Source organism: Gorilla gorilla, chromosome 8, assembly GCF_029281585.2.
Source record: "Gorilla gorilla gorilla isolate KB3781 chromosome 8, NHGRI_mGorGor1-v2.1_pri, whole genome shotgun sequence".
NCBI classification, from domain to species: domain Eukaryota; kingdom Metazoa; phylum Chordata; class Mammalia; order Primates; family Hominidae; genus Gorilla; species Gorilla gorilla.
Genome location: NC_073232.2, coordinates 45,399,216 through 45,417,175, shown reverse-complemented (window position 1 = coordinate 45,417,175; position 17,960 = coordinate 45,399,216). Strand labels below are relative to the sequence as shown.

Genomic DNA, 17,960 nt, shown 5'->3' with positions numbered 1-17,960 from the left:
CTGAGGAGGCTTCACACAGAGACAGCTGCTGCCCACAGGGGTCAGAGGGCATTTCCAGATGCCACACTCACTCCTTGGGGGTAGACAAGGGGAAGGGGAGAAAAAGCACTTTTAACAAGGTCTGGAACAGACTAAAATGAAGTACTAAACATTCTGCCTCCGTAAAAAGACTAAGGCAGGCCAGGTGCAGTGGCTCACGCCTGTAATCCCAACACTTTGGGAGGCTGAGACAGGCGGATCACTTGAGTCTAGGAGTTCAAGACTAGCCTGGGCAACATGGCAAGACCCTGTCTCTACAAACAATACAAAAAATTAGCTAGGTTTGACGGTGTGTGCCGTAGTCCCAGCAAGTCGGGAGGCTAAGGTGGGAAGATCACTTGAGCCCAGGAGGCAGAGGTTGCAGTGAGCCGAGATTGCACCACTGCACTCCAGCCTGGGTGACAGAGGGAGACCTGTTTCAAAAGAAAAGACTAAGGTAGCTCTTTTTTCTTGCTGTGTGAACTTGGGCAAGTTACTTGTTACTTTATGCTCTGTTTGCTTACAACAGTACCTACCCATGGTGGCATATTATAAATGCTACTATTATGAAGTATATTTATATTTACATAGGCATGGAATATCTCTAGTACTGGTAATGGTGGTTGTCTCTGGACACGGACTTGGATGTCTGGGGACAGGAGTAGAAGAGCAGACTTATTTTTCCCCACTATCCTTTCAATCCTCAAAATATCACATTGTGTGCATCTACTGCCTAATCAAAAATAAATAAGTAAATAGGATACGTTTTTCAAATGAAGCCTTAGAGCTCTGCAGGTGTGGCAGAGACATAAACAGCAACAAGAGAGGTGCTTGGGAATGGGTAAGAAGGGCAGAGGCAGATATGGAAACATCTGAATCGCAGAGCTGGGAGCAAAGGAGAGCTGCACTTAGAGCCTGGAAGAGGGAAGTGAAGGGAAACTGCAGTCTTCTGCCTTACAGGGTTGCAAGAAGTGTTAGCTTGGGCTCTGGAGGACAGAGGTACCAGAGGCTCAGAGCCACACGGTCCTGGTGTTCCAGGTGTACCCTCCTCCCCCAACACACTGTACAGAATTCTGGGCTGGGGGTGCAAGGGGGCTGTCGAGGTCTGCTGGTTTCTAGGGGTGGTTAAGACCCAGGATGGAAGCGATGTTCTCCTGCTGGTGCAGCAGCAATACATCTCCAGGCTGCCCCAACTCCCCTTCATAGGGAATTTAACTTATTTTTTGTAGCTCTGTAGGTTTGTTGGTCTCTGCTGGGCGGTTCTTCTGCTATACGTAGTAGAGCCTCAAAATGCCCTCTGACCTCAGTGTTCCCATCTCTGGGATTCTACTAAGGATGCTGAAGCCCATGATGCTTGGGTTCCTTAACACTGCTAGGAAGGGCTGACCCACTGCCCAGAAGCAGCCATGCAGGGGTCACAAACAGTTTGGCCTTTGCTTCACTGAGGTCATCCAGGTAGCTCCAGAGGTGGGGCGCCCTTGAGGACTGATGGCAAAAACTGATGCAGAAGGCCACAACCTTGTCACTGCCTTGGTACCAGGTAGGAACTCTTGATCATCTGCAATTGGGGTCTGCCCCTTGTGCATAACTCAGGGGAGATGGACTCTCCCAGACCCCACTATTCCAGTGGTGGGCTGCACTGAAAGAACCAGAAAATGTGTTTCTGGCCGGGCGCTGTGGCTCAGGCCTATTATCCCAACACTTTGGGAGGACAAGATGGGTGGATCATCTGAGGCCAGGAGTTTGAGACCAGCCTGACCAACATGGTTAAACCCCGTCTCTACTAAAAACACAAAAATTAGCCAGGCGTGGTGGCAAGTGCCTGTAATCCCAGCTACTCGGGAGGCTGAGGCAGAAGAATCACTTGAACTCGGGAGGTGGAGGTGGCAGTGAGCAGAGATAGTGCCACTGCACTCTAACCTGGGTGACACAGCGAGACTCCATCTTAAAAAAAAAAAAAAAGAAAATGTGTTTCTGACAGAGTAGATCCGCCTGATCCCATGCTACAACCAAACCTCAGCATCCCACTGACCGCACAAAGCTTCCATGTCTGCCCGGCTCTCCCTGCTCATTCCTGAGCCCCCTCTTCTTTTCTCTTTTGTCCACTAAGTAACATCAGCTATTAGAAAAAGTAAACCCAGTGGGCTGAAGTGAAGTAGGAAGCTGGGGAGGAACAGCACACTGTGACCCCACCGCCCCAGCAGCCTTTCTGAGGACGGTTCCCTTGCTCCCCGGGTTTGGAAATGTAATGTGCCCAGGGGACACTCCCCGTCTCCTCCCTTCCCAGAACTCCAGAAAATAGTAAGTCCTGTGGGGCCCTGACATACACTGTTTACTGGCACACCCCCTTCCCACCCCCAAATACCGCCTAAGACTCCTGACCACACGTGGACAGCAGCAGCTTTGATGGCATGGCCTGAGGAACTGAGGGACCCACCCCGTCCTCACCACCCTGGCCTGTTAGCATGAACTCAGTTGCTTTAACCTAGCTTCTCCATGCCGTCTGCCCACACCCACCCCCAGGCACCAGGCATGTAGGGCCCTTGGAGCAGGAAGACCACTCCCCAAGGTGTGCAGAGAGGAGCCAAGGCTGAGGCGTGGCCCCCTCTGGCACCACGGCGGTTGCCAGAGGTAAAGATAAAGCCTGGTGCCTCCCTCCTGCCTGTCCTAATTGCTGAGATAATGAGGAAAATTGCCCCATTTTCTCTGGCAGGCACCAGGAGCTGCTGCCTGGAGAGCCCTGTGGTGAAGGTAAGAGGCAGCCCAGTGAGCAGCCAGGAGCCCTCTGCAGACAGGCTCCCCCCAGGTGTCATGCACCCTGTGGGCTCACCCTGGGCACATCTCCGAGGTCACCCCTGGGAGGGCCTCGCTCTGAAGAGGAAACCACACTTCTTCCCGGAGTTTATGGCTGGCTGGCATCTCCCTGTCAGGGACAGTGTAAAGAACACACACTTGGGGAAACAGAAAGAGGCAAGAAGGCTGGTGCTGCTGAAAAATCAGAGAAAATGAGCCACGAGCCCCAGGGAACGTCTCAACTCCACATTGCTGGATGCTCCCCAACTACTCACAAGCCCTCTGGGGCCCAGTTCCACCAGGCTGTGTTACCTCCAGATGCAGGGTCTTGGGGTCAGCAAGTCTCCATGGAGGCCCCAGGCCAGCCGACTAGAGCAACCCACCTCCCAGTCCGCCCGCCCGCGCCCACACACAGCTGCTCCCGACCAACCAAAGCCGCCCCCCTGCCCTGCAGCAGCCCCAGCAGCCAGCTCCTGCTGCCCTGGCCCAGGCCCAGACCCAGGCTCTTGAGATGAGGGAACTCATCGCTTTGGAGGGCAGAAGGAGCTCGCAACCTCCCTTATGACTTGGCTTCAAGGCCCTGCCTGTTCCGTGCCTTCCTGGCCTGGCCTCACACAGCTTCTCCCTGCTAGGATGCTTCTCTGCCTTTTCCACAGGGCCTATCCCCTCCCAACCTCCCAGAACTCTTCCCAAACATTCCCACCCAGGCAGATGACTCCTTCCAGCCAGTCCCTAACAACACACCATTCCTCCACTCTGTAACACTCAGTCTTGTACCATTTTTCTAGTTATTTCCCAAACATAACTTTCACTGTCCCAAAGATGCTTTAGAAACTCCTTCTTATTTACCTGGTAAACTCCTACTTATCTGTCAAATCCACACTTTAAGCCATTTCCTCTGGAGGCTTTCTGATTCCCTACTCACTGAAAGCAAAACTGACTTCCACCACCTGGACACCCACAGACCGTGGACAAACGTCTGCTGCACCGCCCCTCACATTATGACATGGTGTCTGCTCATAAACCTGCCTCCCCTGCAAGATCAGCAAGATGAGGGGCTCCTCCGGGGCCACATCCAGCTTTCAGTTTTCTTATCATTCCCAAATGACACGGCTGCTACCAGGACTAAATGACATGATACAGGGAGAATGCTCAGCATGGAGCCAGGAGAGCTGAGCACCTTGTGAATTTGGGCTCTGCTGTTATCACTCACCCGTGCATTCCCACAGCCACACCAAACCCAATGCTTGTGGGAATCTGCTGGATTGAGTTGACGGGCAGGGGTGTGAGAGACTGAATATACAAACAGGCAATGACCAGGCCAAATATAAAAACAGAACTTCACTCACAACCCGCAGCAGCCTGCCCAGGAAACCAACCCATGATCTACAGTAACCGGCCAGGATGCCAGCCTGCCATATGTCAGATTTGTAGGAAGTCAGACTGCTATCTCTAGCAATCATTCAGGAAGCTAAACAACAATCCCTATAACAACTGGTCCCAAATGGCTGGGACTCAATTAACAACTAACAGCTTCCTGATTTTTGTCCCCACTTCCAATTAAGGACCAACAAGAGAAAGCCAATATGCCCTCCTTGTCAATCACAGAGGATGCTCCGCCTCCAGTTAGAACTCCCCCGTGCCAACAATCAGAGAGTACCTGAAGTCTTCCCTTTTTTCCACTCTACCACTCTGCTGCCTGCCTTTGAGTCTCTGCCAACACACAAGTGATGGTGGCTGACTCCTTCACTGTAGCAAGCTCCGAATACATAGCCTTTGCTTTCCTCATTTGGGTGGTCTTTGTTTATTGCCATAGGTGTGTCTCCTACACCTCTGGCCTGGCAGTCCCAGGACACACTCACTAAAAAGAGCTAAGACTCGAGGAAGAGGGGAAACAGGGATACAGGAGCAGAAGGGACAGAAGAGCCACAGCGGGACATGGGGACCCACTCTCTGCAGGGCCCACCTGCCATCAGACCAATTCCATGTGTGCCCTTGGCTTTCTCATGTCTTATTTTTTCCTTCCATAAAATGGATGAAGGACATCAAGGGGATGGAATCACCTAGAGATGACCCACCCCTGCCAGGGCCTTGGGCCTAGCAGAAGAGTCCCCAGGGCAGCCCCAGGAGACACTGTGGCAGGCAGGGAGGAAGCAGCTTGTTCTCTCCCCACCACCAAGGCAGCCCACCTCTGCAAGCACCCAGAGGAGGACACAGCAGGCCTGCTGAGCTCAGCCAGGCCTATTTAAGCCTCCTCTTCACATAAAAGAAGAGGGCTTTTCTATTTGAAAGAGAAACCACAACAAAGGCTCAGGCCCAGAGCCATCTCTCAGGGTAGGGGTAGAGCCCAACAGGGTGCTCAGCTCCCACCCTCCCTGCTGCCACCGCATCCCTCAATCCGCTGCCTCTGTGAATTCAATTAGCAGGCACTTTGTGATTCGAGGCAGCGTGAGGGAGTCAGGAGCCACTGGCAGCAGAGAAGGAGTTCAAACAGCAACTTCAACAGACTTCTAACCAGAAGGTGCTACGTAAATACATTTCCGCATCCCACAGATGCATGGGCTAAGTAGCATTTCTCTGGCACCTTTCCCCATGCCCTCTGGAGAGGGCCTACTTACTCATCCCACAAGCCTCTCCCCAAATGTCAAGCAGTTTCAAAGCTCTTGCATCCATACCCAGGCCCTGCCCATGCCACTCTCAGGAAGAATTCATTCCTCTTCCCAGCAGTCCCTTCCAGCATTTTGTCCATACCCGTATCACAGCACTGGGTGGTGAGGACAATGTGTCCTGCAACCCTGGTCTCCTCAGGGGGAGACCCTGGTGGATTGGCCTTTGTTTCTGGGCCTCCGGACCTAGGTCTGGGAGACGCAGGTGTTCAAGGGAAGGTCTAATGAAATAAAAGCACAAGTGAACTCTCCTCTTACCCAAAGGGCCTGACTGTGCCCTTTCTGAGGGCCCAGACAGCCCCGCCCTCCATTTTCAATCATTCTATCCTCCTCGGAAAAGCAAACATCCAATCCCAATTGGCTGAATACAGCACTAGAGGACCCTGGGACTAACACAGGTGGCCTGGAAAGGCAGCCATGGCCTGGAAAGTTCCAGACCTGGAAATCCTGCTCTAGGAGCCTCTCCCTGTCCTCCAAGTCATAGGGATTTTAGCTTTTCAGGCACAAATGCAACAAACTCTGTGAGCTTCACTCAGAAACAGCTATGTAGACTAATCCCTCCTCCTTGTCCTTCTGTTTGCATGGTGGCCTTTCCAAGTCCTGCCCGTAGCTCCCTCCTGAGCCACTGTCCCTGCACTGTGTTTGCCACTTCATGCACCCTCTCCCTCCTGGCCTGCCCAATGCCCACACCTCCTCTAGGAAGCTTGCCTAGCCTAAAGTCAGCCCTGTGAGATAGGCTTGCTCGGGTCCCTCATGCATCATCAGCATTTCATGTATTTCTTTCTCTAAACAGGATCTTAGACCCTTTTTCATATCCCTATCACACAGAGCATTCCTAGATCCTAGACGATATTCCCTTTCATGGGGAGACCACATTCTGTGGATCCGTTTCCCAGTTGATGGACATTTGGGTTGTTTCCACTTTCCAGCTTTCAGGCTGTTATGAATAATGCTGCCATGAACATCCATGTGTAATGTGTTTTTGCATGGATGTATGGTTTTGTTTTTTTGGTTTTTGTTTGTTTGTTTGTTTTGTTTTTTTGAGACAGAATCTTGCTCTGTCACCCAGGCTGGAGTGCAGTGGCACGATCGCAGCTCACTGCAACCTCCACCTTCCGGGTTCAAGCGATTCTCCTGCATCAGCCTCCCAAGTAGTTGGGATTACAGGTGTGCGCCACCACACCCGGCTAATTTTTGTATTTTTAGTAGAGACAGAGTTTCGCCATGTTGGTCAGGCTGATCTTGAACTCCTGACCTCAGGGGATCCACCTGCCTCAGCCTCCCAAAGTGCTGGGATTACAGGCGTGAGCCACTGCACCTGGCAACGTGGACATATGTTTTTACACCTCTTGGGTATATACGTAAGAGGGGAGTGACTGGGTCATATGGTAACTCTGTGCTCTGTGTTTAACCAGTTGAGGAACTGCTTGACCTTTCTACACAGCAGCTTCCCAGCTGCTGCTTGTATGAGGCTTGCCTTCAGTGTGACAGGACTAGGAAGAAAGTCTGTGTGAATTGCCTGTTTTCAAAGAAGTAGACTATTGTAAAGCACTCTTTAAACTGCATCTTCACTGTTGAGTCTTTGATGATTCCAAAGGGACTTGTGGATTCTTCAAAGTCTCAAGGGCACTGCTATGAATGCCGGTCGTCATTGTACCAGCAGACACAATTCTGGCTAGTAGGCTGTGGCAACAGAGATGGTGCTGTTACAAATCCTTAAGTTCAAGGTGCAAGGGAGAGACAGGTGTGAGTTAATGCCTGTGAGGAAGGCTCCTGGAAGACAGAGGGCAGGCTCTGAAGCCTGGTCTCCAGGGCAGACAGGTGAGAGGGCAAGGAGGCTGAAAGGGGGCATGGAGTTGGGGTCCATGTGAGTCTGGGATGAAGCAGGATCTGCCCCCCTAGGCTTCCTGTGCCCTCCGCAATTCTCCCACTCCACTCGTTCACAAACGTACAACAGGCGCCCATGCCACAGCTCTGTCACATGGGTCACTGAGCAGCAGTGACCTCTCGTAGAAGGATGGAGAGACTGCTCTCTGGAGAAGAGGGCAGGCACTGCAGCAGTCAGGCCACACTGCTTGTCCATCCAGAGGAACCATTTCTAGAGCATCTACGAGGCTCACCTGCTGGACTCCTGCCATCTTGATGCCAAGCACCTACGACCACGTGCTCTGAATATGCCCAGCAGAGAAAATGCCAACATCAGCCAGGCATGGTGGCTCATACCTGTAATCCCAGCGCTTTGGGAGACTGAGGCGGGCAGATCACCTGAGGTCAGGAGTTTGAGACCAGCTTGGCCAACATGGTAAAACCCCACCTCTATTAAAAATATTAAAATGACCCAGGTGTGGTGGCACACACCTGTAATCCCAGCTACTTGGGAGGCTGAGTCAGGAGAATCGCTTGAACCTGGGAGGTGGAGGCTGCAGTGAGCCGAGATCACACTGCTGCACTCCAGCCTGGGCGATACAGCAAGACTCCATCCCAAAAAAAAAAAAAGAAAAGAAAATGCCAACATCCCTGGCATCTGTCACTCCTGAACTGAGAGAGCAACACAGGAGAACAACACTAGATTGGAAGGTGAGAAGGGGGCTCATTCAAGACTACTGGGAAATAACAACTCCCAGGGCCTCAGGACCCAAATACCCTGCTGGTCTGTTCAGAACAAGAGAATCACTCCAGGAACCACATCCTTGATCCTTGTTCAATCTGCTTCACAGCCAGCTAGAGGCAGAAGTGACCTAGAGAGTTCCAAGCTGCAGGGAGAACACAGGTCCATTTTCAAAGTCTACCCATGGGAATGATTTCATGGGTGTCGCTGACCAGGGACCAGCTCTGGTGGCACTCCCCAGACAGGGTCAGAGCCTGAAGGATGAGGGCTGGCCATGCCCTCCTGGCTGGAGCTGACCAGGGCCTACCTCGGAGCTGACTGAATGTGGTCATGAACTTGCTGGTGAGGGACTTAAGCTCGTTGTTAGCCAGGGTGATGAGGTGGATCTGGCCAGAGACATTCCGCAGGACCTTGTAGATGCCAATGGGAAAGGAGACCAGCTTGCACTCGGCCAGGTCTGCAGCCAAAGAACAAAGACAAACCAGAGTTATCAGCCACAGCTGCCCGAGAACTTGTCCCAGACTCACATAGACCCCACCTCCATGCCCCCTTCCAGCCTCCTTGCCCTCCCACCTGTCTCCCCAGGACCAGGCTTCAGACCATGCCCTCCCTCTTCCAGGAGCCCTCCTCATAGGCATTAACTCACACCTGTCCCTCCCTTGCACCCTGAACCTAAGGATTTATGTTAGCACCATCTCTGTTACCACAGCCTACTAGCCAGAATCGTGTCTGCCGGCACAAAGATGACTGACTAGCATTCATAGCAGTGCCTTTGAGATCCTGCAGAATCCACAAGTCCCTTTAGAATCATCAAAGACTCGACAGCGCAGATGCAGTCTAAAGACTGCTTTACAATAGTCTACTTCTTTGAAAACAGGCAATTCACACAGACTTTATGGTTTGATCTTCTTCTTAGTCCTGTCACGCTGAAGGCAAGCCTCGTACAAGTAGCAGTTGGGAAGCCGCTGTGCAGAACATTCAGGCAGTTCCTCAAATGGTTAAACACAGAGCACAGAGTTACCATATGACCCAGTCACTCCACTCTTAGGTATATACCCAAGAGACAAAAACATACGTCCATGCAAAAACACATTACATGTGGATGTTCATGGCAGCGTTATTCACAATGGCCCGAAAGCCAGAAAGTGGAAACAACCCAAATGTCCACCAACTGGGGACTGGATCAGCAAAATGTGGTCTCTCCGTGAAAGGGAATATCATCTAGCAACAAAAAGAAATGAAGTGGCCAGGCGTGATGGCTCACGCCTGTAATCCCAGCACTTTGGGAGGCCAAGGTGGGTGGATGGCTTGAAGCCAGGAGTTCGAGACCAGCCTGGCCAACGTGGTGAAATCCTATCTCTACTAAAAACAAAAAAATTAGCCGGGCATGGTGGTATGCACCTGTAATCCCAGCTACTCACAAGGCTGAGGCACGAGAATCACTTGAGCCTGGGAGGTGGAAGTTACAGTGGGCCCAGGTCATACCACTGCACACCAGCCTGGGCAACAGAGCAAGACTCTGTCTCCCCACCAAAAAAAATTTTTAAAAAAGAAATGAAGTACCAATGTATGTTATAGCAGCTATAGCATGGCTGAACCCTGAAAATGTGATGCCAGGCAAAAGAAGCCAGTTACAAAGGCCTGCATATTGTACAGTTTCATTATATGAAATGTCAAGAATAGGCAAATGCATACGACGGAAAGTAGATTAGCCAAGGCTGCAGGGGATGGAGGGTGGGGGAGTTCTTTGTAGGGGTAATAAAAATGTTCTACGATTGGGTGGGGCGCAGTGGCTCATGCTTGTAATCCCAGCACTTTGGGAGGCTGAGGTGGCCAGATCACTTGAGGCCAGGAGTTCGAGACCAGCCTGGCCAATATAGAGAAACCCCATCTCTACTAAAAATACACACACAAAAAAAAATTAGCTGGGCATGGTGGCACATGCCTGCAATCCCAACTACTCGGGAGGCTGAGTCATGAGAATCGCTTGAACCTGGGAGGCAAAGGTTGCAGTGAGCTGAGATCACATCACTGCACTCCAACCTGGGCAACAGAGTGAGACTATCTCAAAAAAAAAAAAAAGTTCTAAGATTGGATTGTGGTGATAACTGCTCAACTCTGAACATAGTAAAACCACTGAATTGTACACTTTAAGTGGATGAATTGTGTGGCATGTGAATTATACATCAATAAAGCTGATATATATACATATATAATTGTATATATTATTATATATGTGAACAGCAGCAGATAGACCCTAAAAGCATAGGGGTTCAGAAATTAGTCTGTCCAGTTCATCAAGGTGTCACTCAAGTTCCCTGAGCCTCAGTTTCCTCATCCACAGAATGAAGGTACCACCAGCTGCCTAGCAGAGCTGTTGGGAAAAATTAAATGTAGTAAAATAGTGACTAACAAAGCGCCTAGAAGATACTTAGCAGGAATGCTACAAATATTGTAGCAGTCCTCCCCTTCCACTTTACCTCCTCTTGCCACTCGATCTAAAGCCTCTCTATGCTTCCAGGCCAGCTTCCATCTCATCTCTTCCAGAAGTCTTCTGGGTCACCGCTTTTGCTGGTGTCCAGTCAGCCCCCAACCTCGAACCCCAGCAGCACTCATCGAGCCTGACAGTACCACCCCATTTATCTCTCAGAAAACTCTCATCTTTTCCCCAAAGAGGCCAGGCTCTCCCAGGCTTCTAAGCCTTTGATGATTGCTCCAAAATAAACATGTGAAACTCAATATTTCTATATGCCAGCAATAAAATATGGTTTTAAAAGATTCTATTCCTAACAGCAACAATAATATGAAATACATGGAAATAATCACAATTGAAGCCTTTCTCCCTCATCTGCCTCATAGAATTTCCAAGACCCAGCTCAAATGTCACCTTCTCCATGAAGCTTTCTCTGACTGTCCTAAGCAGTTAGTTGCTCCACGAGCTGAGCCTCATATAATGCGAACAAGACCTCTTCACCCTGTGTTGTATTAATCCCTTTTTGTGCTATTTTCCCAGTGGACTGGGAAGACACCCAGAGCATAGTACCAGAAGTCCAGCAGACTCATGGGTAAGGCAGGGGTTCCAGTTGACCTCACAGATGTGGTTTGGGGGGGAAAAAGGGACAGGTGGGAAAAGGGCAAAAGTACAGATGACTGAGGGTCCACAGGGCTCCTCTGCCAGGCAGCCTATAAGGGGTGTTGTTAATGCCTCCTCTGGTCCAGGGCTGCACTTGGTAACCCAGCCCTGCGGCTGCCCAATGTCAAGCACCAGCTCTTCTATCAGCAGGTGGGGTTGGCAGGAGAGACTGCTAAATCCTGCCAGGGAGGAACAAGTTCCCAAAAGTCAGGCTTTCAGAAGAGAGAAAGCAAGGGCTGAGCTGGAAGCAAACAGGCACTGTGGGCTCAGAGTTTGGGGCAACCTGGGGATTCTAAAAAGAGTAATCGTTCCAAACAACAAGCCCTCTAGTGCTCTTTGACCGATATATTAAGGGCTGGAAAGAAGTTTTGTTGGAGTTGTTGTGAATTACACCAGTCCCTTTGGGTAGCAGTAGGCAGATCTCATCATACATCCCAGGAGCAACATCAAAGTAATGGAAGAAGCTTTCCCTTTAAAACAAAGAGCAAAATAAGGATGCCTTTCATCACCAGTATCCCTAAATAGCATCGTGAAAGTTCTTGCCAGGCCGGGCATGGTGTCTCATGTCTGTAAATCCGGTACACTGGGAGACCAAAGTGGAAGGACTGCTTGAGCCTAGGAGTTTGAGACTAGCCTGGGCAACATAGTGAGACCCTGTCTCTACAGAAAACATTTAAAAACTAGCTGGGCATGGTGGTGTGTGCCTGTAGTCGCAGATACTTGGGGGTTGAAGTGGGAAGAAGATCGCTTGAACCCAAGAGGTCAAGGCTGCAGTGAGCCTCTGCACTTCACTGCACTCCAGCCTGAGTGACAGTGAGACCTTGTCTGAAAAAAAGAAAAGAAAAGAAAAGAAAAGTCAAGTTAGGTCTGGCTAATTAAATAGAAAGCACAGACATTGAAAACAGACAAAATGATTCTTAGGTGCGTATGAAATGACTGTATAACCTCAGAAACCCAAAACAGTCATCTGACAAACAACATAAATTAAAATGGTCTCAGCAAAGCGGCTAATCAAATAAGCATGCAAAAGGCAATGATATTCCTATGCACCAGTTTTTAAAGATACTATTTTTTTAAAGATACTTTTTTTTTAAAGATACTATTCCTAACAACAATATAAAATATAGAGAAATGAGCATAATGAAAAATGTATCTGACCAATATAAAAAAAAAGTAGAAAAGTTCACAAAGATATTTGTTTTTGTTTTGTTTTGTTTATTGAGACAGGGTCTCGCTCTGTCACCCAGGCTGGAGTGCAGTGGCACGATCTCGGCTCACTGCAGCCTCGAACTCCTGGGCTTAAACGATCCTCCCACCTCAACTTCCCGGGTAGCTGGGACGACAGGCACGTGCCATCAAACCCGGCTAATTTTTGTATTTTTTGTAGAGATGGAGTTTTGCCATGTTACTCAGACTAGTCTTGAATTCCTGAGCTCAAGTGATCTGCCCACCTAGGCCTCCCGAAGTGCTAGGATTAGTCACGAGCCATGGCACCTGGCCCAAAAAGACATTTTTAAAAATAGTTTTGTATGTGAAGATATAACATGTCCATTGATGGCAAGTCAAAATATTGAAACACTGGTTTTTTAAAGAAATTAATTTATATATTGTTGAATATAACTACTACACAAATCCTCACAAGGTTTTTTATTTATTTTTAAGTTAACTAAATGGTTTTAAAGTTCAACTAGGGAAATCTATAAGCAGGACCCTCTTAAAAAGGTGAGGTTATAACCAATATTATAAGCCTAAAATAATTAAAACAGAGGGAAAAATGGAAAATAGATCATAGAAAGAAATTATGTAGTTCAAAAAATATAGTCCAGAAATAATGTCATAATAAATGCTAAAGGAAGCTTCACAAATAAACTGGAGAGGGAAGGATTAATCAACTGATGTCAGAATAACCCCTTAACAATTCGGAGAAAGACTCAATCTAAGAATCAAAATACATCCTAGATAGAATTACACTTTAAATATTTTTAAACCAAATTAAAAAAAGTAAACTTAATTGAACATTTATACAACCTCTTAAGTGAGGATGACTTCCCAAATCTAGGAGCATAACAGAATCACAAAGGAACAGATCAACAAAACTAACTGCATTAAAAAAATATAAAACACTTAGAAGCTTAAAAAGAGTAAAGCAAACAACAGGGATCTGTAAATAGGATGCATACAGAGTCAGCTTTATTACTGAAACTACTCAATATAATTGAATAAAGAAAAAATTAAGACCACTTGAGAAGGAAAGGACATAAGATATTTACAGAGGAAAAAACATAATTAGTAAACAAATATATAGCTCCTGATGTGTTTCCAAATTGCTGTCCAGAATATTTATGCCAATTTACATGTAACCTATCCAACAAATAATAGAATCATTAAAAAGAAAAGAAAGCCTTGCTAAGTTGATCAAGGGAAATGGTATCCTGCTTTAATTTGCAATATTTTCAATAATGAGACTGACTATCTTTCATGGTTAATTAACTGTTTTTCAGCTAGGCATGGTGGCTCACACCTGTAATCCCCAAGGTTGGAGGATCACTTGAGGCCAGTTTACAACCAACCTGGGCAACACAGCAAGACCCGTCTCTACAAAAAATAAAATACGGCTGGATATGGTGGCTCACACTGTAATCCCATCACTTTGAGGGGCCGAGGCAGGGAGATCACTTGAGTTTGAGACCAGCCTGGCCAACATGATGAAACCCTATCTCTACTAAAAATACAAAATTTAGCCAGGTGTGGTGACGGGCACTTGTAATCCCAGCTACTCAGGAGGCTGAGGCAGGAGAACTGCCTAAACCCGGGAGGCCAAGATTGTATCACTGCACTCCAGCCTAGGCAACAGAATGACAGAGAGACTCTGTCTCAAAAAAATAAATAAATAAAATAAATTTGCTTGACGTGGTGGTGCCTGTGTGTAGTTCCAGGTACTCGGGAGGATGAGGTGGGAGGATCACTTGAGCCCAGTTCAAGGCTGCAGTAAGCTATGATTGCATCACTGCACTCAGGCTGGGCAACAGAGCAAGACCCTATCTCTAATAAAATAAAGTAAATATTAATTAACCATTTGTTTCCCCTATGGAAAATCCTATTCATGTCTCACTATTTTTCTACTTGGAGCTCTGGCATTTTTTTCTCCCAAATGTTTGTAGAGCTCTTTAAATAGTATTATCAACCCAGGTGTGTTGATTGTTTCTCTTGTTGAATCATTCATGTTACAGAGCGTAGGGTTTTTTTCTGAAGCAGGACATAAAAACCATATGCACATTGTAATTCCAACTAGGTATAAAAGGATACATGCCTGGGAAAGACAATAGAAAGAAAAATAACCAGAATGCTAACAGTGGTTATTTCAAAGGATTTGAGCAATTTGTTACTAAATTATAGTCTTCATGGTTGTTTACTTTATACAAGGTAAGTAAAATACCATTCTATATTTATATAAAACCATTTGCCAAGTATCTGTATACAGTGATACTTTACTTTTAAAATAAAAAATTAATGTATCATAAAATTAGCTATTTTTCTGAGACAGGATCTCGCTCTGCCACCCAGGCTGGAGGGCAGTGGCGTGATCTCGGCTCACTGCAACCTTCACCTCCCAAGCTCAAGTGATTCTTCCACCTCAGCCTCCCAAGTAGCTGGGACTACAGGTGCATGCCACCATGCCCTGCTAATTTTTGTATTTTTAGTAGAGACAGTGTTTCACCATGCTGCCCAGGCTGGTCTTGAACTCCTGGCCTCAAGCGATCCACCTGCCTCATGTTCCCTAAGTGCTAAAGTTAACTTTTATTGGAAAAAATAACCTGGCAAATTCACAGATAAATTGAGGGCAGCCAGCTCTTCGTCAGTGAGGGAAATAGGGAAAAGCAGATCCAAGAAACACAGGAACTCTGCATTGGGCTGGGGCAGAGCTGTGAATAGGAGCTTTCAGGGACCACCACTCCCCACAGTGGGGAGAGAAAGTGCTTACAACGGAGGAAGAAGCCATAAAGCCATGCAAGTTATTTCCAAGGGTACTCAAAGCAGCCTGTCTTTCCAGAGTAGATCAGCCCAGAAATGTCCAGCCCACAGTCCCATTCCGACCACCTGGGCCATCTACACACCATCCCAACCTCACACCACCCACCCTTCCAGTCTCTGATTTAGGCAACATACAAGTGCCGGGCACGGTGGCTCACGTGTGTAATTCCCAGCACTTTGGGAGGCTGAGGCGGGCAAATCACTTGAGGTCAGGAGTTCAAGACCAGCCTAGCCAACATGGCGAAACCCCATCTCTACTAAAAATACAAAAATCTGCCGGGTGTGGTGGCGCGTCCTGTAATCCCAGCTACTTGGGGGGCTGAGGTGGGAGAATTGCTTGAGCCTGGGAGGCGGAGGTTACAGTGAGCCGAGATCACACCACTGTACTCCAGCCTGGGCAACAGAGCAAGACTCCATCTCAAAAAAAAAAAAAACCCAAAAAACAAACACACACACACAAAAAACAAGCAACATACAAGCCCTCTGCGGCTTCATCTGGCCAACTGACACGCTGCAAGACCACATTAGAGGATGCCGAGGGCCTGGAATGTCACCTCCGACACCTGCTTCTTTCTTTCACTCTCCACAAATAGCTATCGAGGCCCTCCTGTGTGCCAGGTACTGATCTGCACAGTATCCTGTGACTTACCTATGACTTTTTTGTGTCCCCAGGGATTCCATCTGTTTCCTCCATTATGTGACCCCTCCAGTACCCACCAGAGGCCAGGATGCGTGAGAGGGGTGCACCACCAAGCTCCTACCCAGAACAGCCTGGCTGCCACCGACGTCAAAGGCAATCCAGGAGTTCCACAGAAGGGCCCTGCTGGGATGTGATGCAAACACCCCTCATCCCAGCCCCATCACCAGCCACTAACACAGCACATGGACTCTCACCCCTGCTGGGAGGAGAGGTCCATGATCTCCAGAACAGTTCTCCATGGTCCCGGGACAAGAAAATGGAGATCCAGGAGCAAATATCATCCTTACACAGTCATGTTCCCATCTGTACACAAGGAGCAATATACTGTATGCCACACACGGGGGATGGGCATAATAACAACCATAAACAACACCACTTACTATTTCACATGTGCTATGTAAGTACGAACTATCCCCTCTGCACACAGGAAACTGTAATAAAGTGACTTGCCCCAGGTCATATAGCTAGAAGTGAGGACGGGGAGATTTGGATCCAGGTAAGGTGGATCAGGAAGCCAGGGGTCCCAACCACTCCACTCTACTGCCCCCTTGAGTCAAAAACATGCCTAGGTGCCTGGCTCTAGGCCAGGCCAGAGAAAGGGAGTATATGCTGAACTCCCCCATGGGAAACCGAGGTCTTGTCTACAAACTCCTGTAGGCCCTTCAAGTTCAGAGCCCTCAATGCCTCTGGGGAAAGGGGCCAACAGCCTTCTGCACGAGCCAGTCACCTTCTGTTCTCTGGAAATTCCTCTGCAGGTCTAATTCAGAGGTTGGGCACCATCTATACCCATTCTACCAGTTTGCAGAAGGAAAAAGCCCCATGAGCCCCAAGTTCAATGTTGGGCCCTGAGTTTATAGGAACAGACAGCACTACTGCCAGAGAACACAGCCAAGATGTGACTGGGGGCCAGGTCCCACTAGGGAAGGGGGGCCCCACCCAGGGAAGAGAAGATCCAGGCTGCAGACAGGAGAGAGTGGTCCTCAAGGAGCTGTGGGATGTCATCGAGAAGGTCTCATTCTCTATGGGTCCTCAGCACAGACAGTATATATTTCACCAAGGCATAAAGAAAAGGCTCCTGGGTGAGGACGTGAGGACCGCATCAAGCAGCATGGTCAGGCAGAGTCTCCACAGAGAGAATTCCTAAACCAGCAGAGGCCAAGCTGGTGATCTCAAAGGTCCCATTCAAGTTAATAAACGCAGGGCTGGGCATGGTGGCTTATGCCTGTAATCCCAGCATTTTGGGAGGCTGAGGCAGGTGGATCACCTGAGGTCAGGAGTTCGAGACCAGCCTGGCCAACATGTTAAAACCCTGTCTCTACCAAAAATACAAAAAGTAGTCGGTTGTGGTGGTGCGTGCCTGTAATCCCAGCTACTCAGGAGGCTGAGGCAGGAGAATTGCTTGAACTGAGGAGGCAGAGGTTGCAGTGAGCAGAGATCGTGCCACTGCACTCCAGCCTGGGCAACAGAGCAAGACTCTGTCTCAATAAATAAATAAATTAATTAAATAAACACAGCTAACAGCACTGAGTATTTGCTATGTGCCAGACACAGTTCTAGGCACTTTTTCTATAGCAACTCATTTAATTCCTTTGACAACCTGAGTTACCCTCACAGCAGGAGAATGAGGCACATGTTGATAGGTAAATTGTCCATGGTCATTGTGGTACAGTGATGGGATCAAAAAATCTGAATGCAAAGATTCAAAACCAAAGATTCAAGTAGGGTGACGAGTAGGGCAGTTTAAGCAGGACTTTCCTAATTTTAGCATTGAGAGTCTTGCATCCTGGGGAATCCCTCCTCAGCCACTGGCAGATTGGGATGTTTAGGGTCACCCTAGATTCAGGTGGATGGATGAGAGTTCTACAGACAAAAAGGAGAGAGGGAAGGGAACCCAGGAGTGAGCCACAGCATGAGCAAAGGACTGTCACCCCTCTGGGACTCCCTCCTTGAGCTCTGCCTTCTTCTACAATTTCTCAGAGCCTCGCCCATGCTGCATGAATGCTCAGAGAG

At 48.4% G+C, this 17,960-nt stretch overlaps 1 protein-coding gene across 13 annotated transcripts in view; it reads right to left on the bottom strand.

Moving 5' to 3' along the window:
• The window catches only part of LRRC20 (leucine rich repeat containing 20), a 108,371-nt gene that overhangs the window by 35,257 nt on the left and 55,154 nt on the right, over positions 1-17,960 (bottom strand). For 9 of the 13 annotated variants that reach the window (XM_063710029.1, XM_063710031.1, XM_019035446.4 and 6 more), the window contains one exon: positions 8,393-8,542. The exons of 2 other annotated variants lie outside the window; for them this stretch is intronic. In XM_063710029.1, coding sequence (XP_063566099.1) covers positions 8,393-8,542 — 150 coding nt within the window. Of the gene's footprint in view, positions 1-8,392; positions 8,543-8,799; positions 8,938-8,977; positions 9,362-17,960 lie in introns of those variants that run through there. 2 more of the 13 variants (XM_055353585.2, XM_019035448.4) reach the window with 2 other exon arrangements.